The sequence below is a fragment of the Monopterus albus genome, unplaced genomic scaffold, assembly GCF_001952655.1.
Source record: "Monopterus albus unplaced genomic scaffold, M_albus_1.0 scaffold227.1, whole genome shotgun sequence".
In the NCBI taxonomy this organism is placed as follows: domain Eukaryota; kingdom Metazoa; phylum Chordata; class Actinopteri; order Synbranchiformes; family Synbranchidae; genus Monopterus; species Monopterus albus.
The window spans coordinates 354,292-358,740 of NW_018128107.1; the positions used below are offsets into that span (position 1 = coordinate 354,292).

The window sequence follows — 4,449 nt, forward strand, 5'->3', positions numbered from 1 at the left end:
AGGGTTGGGTGGAATCTTTGAGGATGGAGGCAGCCTTCCTACACACCCTGCGGTGGTAAATGCTCTGCAGAGAGGGCAGTGGAGTCCTGGTGATCTTCTCTGCAGTCTTTACCACTCTCTGCAGGCGCTTGCGGTCCATAGCAGTAGTGCTGCCGTACCAGACAGTGATGCAGCTGGTCAAGATGCTCTCAATGATGCAGCTGTAGAAGTTGCAAACGAGCCAAACAAACATAGAATATAAAGATTAAATAAACAATATATTGTGTATACAATATTGAAGTTAATCTAACTTAAGCAATATCAATTTTGAGCTAGACAAAGAATGGGTTACTTGATTGTGAAACAGAACATCTCCTGTTAAAAAGTGTACATGGAAAAAGTTTATCAATATTTTTTCTAAATTATTTAATTGTTTATTTAAATTTCACAACATTCTTAATCCCAGTGTTTCTCAACCGCTGTGCCGCGGCACATAAATGTGCCGTGAGAAATCATCAGGTGTGCAGTGGAAGATTATCCAATTTCACCTGATTGGTACTCTAAGTGAGCGGCGTGTAGTCACAGGCAGAACAATTACATGCTCTTCCACTAGAGAGCAGTTAGCGCTAAATAAGAAAGTACATAGTCATGCTGCGAGTGAGACAACGTTGCAGGTAATGGCAATGGATAAATATTTGAAAAGAAAAAGTAGTCAATCTGACCTGGATCCTGGAGAACATTCTGACCCAGGTGAAGGCCTTAGCATGAGTAGTGGTCAGAAGCAAGCAAAAAAAGGTAAGCTCAAGACAATACAATGAAAGTATTATTGACTGTGGTTCAGTGGGTAGAGCAGTCGTCTCTCGGTTGGAGGTTCGAATATCGGTGCCTGCAGTCCACATGTCGAAGTGTCCTTGGGCAAGACACTGAAACCTAGTGATGGGCAGATGAAGCTTCATGAAGCAATGAAGCCTTTCATCCTATTGGTTCACTCCAGCGCAAAGCTTCTTGAAGCTTCATTTGCTCTAGTAGGACATCTACTGGATGCAACAATATCAGTTGGCATGAATTTGAAGTGTGTGGCATTTTGCAGAAAGCCTGTGAATAAAACTGTTATTTACAGTGAGGTGAGGGTGGTTGGGTTTGGGGTATGGACAATGATTGTGCTTTTGTAACGTTGAGGTATGGCCAGTGATTATGGTTTATGGGACACATCATTGGTTTTTATTTAAAAACAACAGTTTCTCCACTGTGGCAGGTCTTAGGCGATTTTTCTTTTTTTTTTTTGAAAATCCGAACCACTTCCTGAATCAGTCACGTGGTACAGCCGGGCAGCGAGGCGTCGGACGTCATCATTTTCAGCCCCTCCCCTAACTGACGCAAACCTCGATACGCGCATCGCGGAAACGCCCCCTCCCCTACTCGGCACACGCTTCGAATCCTCGATACGGAACGTCACATCACTACTGAAACCCCCAAGTTACCTCAGATGGTCAGAGCCATCGGTTGAGTTGGCGCCACAGATGGCTACCTCGGTTTTGTACCGGAAACAAATTTCTTGTGTGTAACATACTTGGCCAATAAAGGTGATTATCCTTATCCTTATCTTGCCTGTGGATTCAGTTATAGTGGGGAAGCATACTGTAACTGCTATAAAGACAAAAAGTGTATGTCTTTCTTAAATTCCTGCAAGAATATCAATCAATCAATTGTGTTCAACTAAACAGGCCCAGGTTTCACACTGAGTAAGTAAATTGAGACTAGATTTTCATTATATTTCAATAAATATATTTTTGTGACATTTTTGTTTTGTAGTGTGCCTTGTGATTTTTCTAATGTAAAATATGTGCCAAAAAGGTTGGGAAACACTTTGATCCAGCCTTGCTGTACTGACGTCAGTTCCTACCTGGAGTGTCACACCCTAAACAGTCCGTCTTATTCCTTATTTTCTATTATTTGATTTTAACCCACCGAGTCTAATTATTTAAACAACTAACGTCCCTACATATTTTGTCAGAATATATTCTCTGAATTTAGTAAAACTGGTGGATTGACCGTTGCTGTTTTTGATGAAGTTTCAGATTATCAAAGTCTCTGTGGGCGTATCAACCGCAGTATACCGGAAGCACCATCTGGTGGCGATGGCTAACTTCATTTTTATCTCAGGGGTGGTGTCCCCTGTTTTGCTTCATAGCTTCCCGATTAGACCAAGAAAGCATGGGAATGGTGCGAGGGAATTTTTGAGTAGACTTGTGTTAAAGAACAAGATAAGTTGCTGTAAGTTTCTTATAAGCTGTTCCACATCCTAGGAGTTCTGCAGTAAAATCGACGGGAATTTGGGACACGCTGTTACAACATTTCACCAGCGAGTTATTCCGGACAAAGGAAAAGACTTGAACGCTAACGTTAGCTGGCTCCCGGGCTAACTTAGCATTCTCTAGCTGCGGCGTAATGCAGGCCATAAAGTGTGTTGTTGTCGGAGACGGGTAAGTTGACTTTTAGTTTGTGCCTCCAGTCTCACAAGTGATTTTGTACCTAAATAATAAGCTATAACGTTATTTGAAAACACTGTCATTAAACTAGCTAACCGAAGTCTTTTACTTCGGATTTTTCCAAACGAGTAAAGTTAACCTGCTGCCAAGTCTTGACTTTATCTACCAGTATGTTAACATGGATTTCATATTTTGCTAATAATTTTCTATTAACAATATAGAACTCTTCTAGTACAAATCTAGTTGATTTAGCTTAACTATTCCCAAATGGAATAGCTAGAGTGCGAGTGATTGGCTAATCTTTCACTTAAATTAACGTTATCCCATTTACATAGTTTTTCCTCACACTTCGGTGAGACGGACATCACTGAGTGGTTCACCGAACCCTCTAAATCAAATTTTAACTTAGACTATGGCAATCATTGCTTATCAACTGAGAATTTTGAAGATGGATGCTCCTTGTTTGTGTTAGTCCTGTCAGCGCGCTGTTATGTTACACATGCGTTGTTTTTAGCTTTTTAAAAGTTAAAACTCGGTTTCGGTATTTTATCTGCAGCAGCCAAGATTGACAGAGGTTTTAAAACGAGCTAAGATTGACTTTAATGTGTAACAGTACGTGGGAGGCAAACACACCATTTGTTGTTAAGGGTGTGGTAGATACCACAACAGCGGAGTTGCGGATGGGCCTATAGCTGTGTTTAGGTTGTTCTTTTCGATCTTGAATAAGGGGAACTTCACTTAAGACCAATAGTCGAAAACCCCCCCACCCCCCGGGAATTCTGAGAAGTGATTAATAGTGAAAGTCACTTTACAAGCAAAAATGCGGTTCACTGGTTTCTGTGGAAGTTAACTGGATATTTTTTAAGTTGTGGGGACCATTTCTATAAACCAGAGTCTGATTGCATCAACTTGGGCTTCAGAAACTCATGATGGACATTTTTCCACTTCTTTCTGACATTTTGTTGACCAAATGTGTGATTGCAGAAATGGTTAAGACTCTGGCCCAGTCATACAAAAGAGGAAGACATATCCATTTGTACCCAGACTGGCTTTTTGCATACATCCTTAAGTCACAGTTCCTCTTCTTTCTTCCAGAGCTGTGGGTAAGACCTGCTTGCTCATCAGCTACACCACCAATGCCTTTCCTGGAGAGTACATCCCCACGGTGTAAGTATCTGAGGCTGTGCTGAGTGATTTATTTATTTATGTAAGACTAGGGGTCGATGAACATTAGCAGTTTGTTATTTATCTCCAGCCTTCTTTCCTGTACAGCTACTACATAATTTAGGTAGCATGTTGCTCTTTGGTTGCTGCCTTTTTAGATGCAAATTTTGTTGCTTGTAGAAAAAGTTATGAGAAAAACCCACACTTTATCTGATTCTAGACCACCTGTGGAAACTATGTTGATCTGTATCACTGTCAGTGTGGCGTGCACTGGCACACATGGCAGTGAATAAACAACATTTTGGGTTCACCAGAGCCAGATTTATAAGGGTGATGATTCTTTTCCAAGAGAACTGAAGAGGCCAAAAGACACTGTGCATCAGTTCTGAGCCTGTTTCCCAATTTGCCTTTTAGTTTCATTTTTATTTCCTGTCACATTTTATGTCTATATTAATATTTTATCAGTTTATGTTAAGTCTGATGGATTTGGCTCGTCCTCATATCATTTCTCCCAGGTTCGATAACTACTCTGCCAATGTTATGGTGGATGGGAAGCCAGTGAACCTGGGCCTTTGGGATACAGCAGGACAAGAAGATTATGACAGACTCCGCCCACTTTCCTACCCACAGACGGTATAAAAAAAGTCAATGTCGTATTATATTTCACTCTTTATTCTCTTTGACATTGGTATTTGATTTTAAGTATATTTTGATGCAGGTGGTGTCCTTACATAATCAGTTTGGAAAGTTTGGGTACCTAGAATGAATAAGGAAATTAAAGGGAAAGAAAAACACCACACCTTTATGTGTCATGAAC

At 40.7% G+C, this 4,449-nt stretch overlaps 1 protein-coding gene across 1 annotated transcript in view; it reads left to right on the plus strand.

Annotated features, from left to right (window-relative positions):
• The first annotated feature begins 2,114 nt into the window (after positions 1-2,114).
• The window catches only part of LOC109971550 (ras-related C3 botulinum toxin substrate 1-like), a 5,471-nt gene continuing 3,136 nt past the window's right edge, over positions 2,115-4,449 (plus strand). The window contains exons 1-3 of the mRNA XM_020619878.1: positions 2,115-2,462; positions 3,564-3,635; positions 4,148-4,265. Coding sequence (XP_020475534.1) covers positions 2,428-2,462; positions 3,564-3,635; positions 4,148-4,265 — 225 coding nt within the window. The 5' untranslated portion in view covers positions 2,115-2,427. The remainder of the gene's footprint in view (positions 2,463-3,563; positions 3,636-4,147; positions 4,266-4,449) is intronic.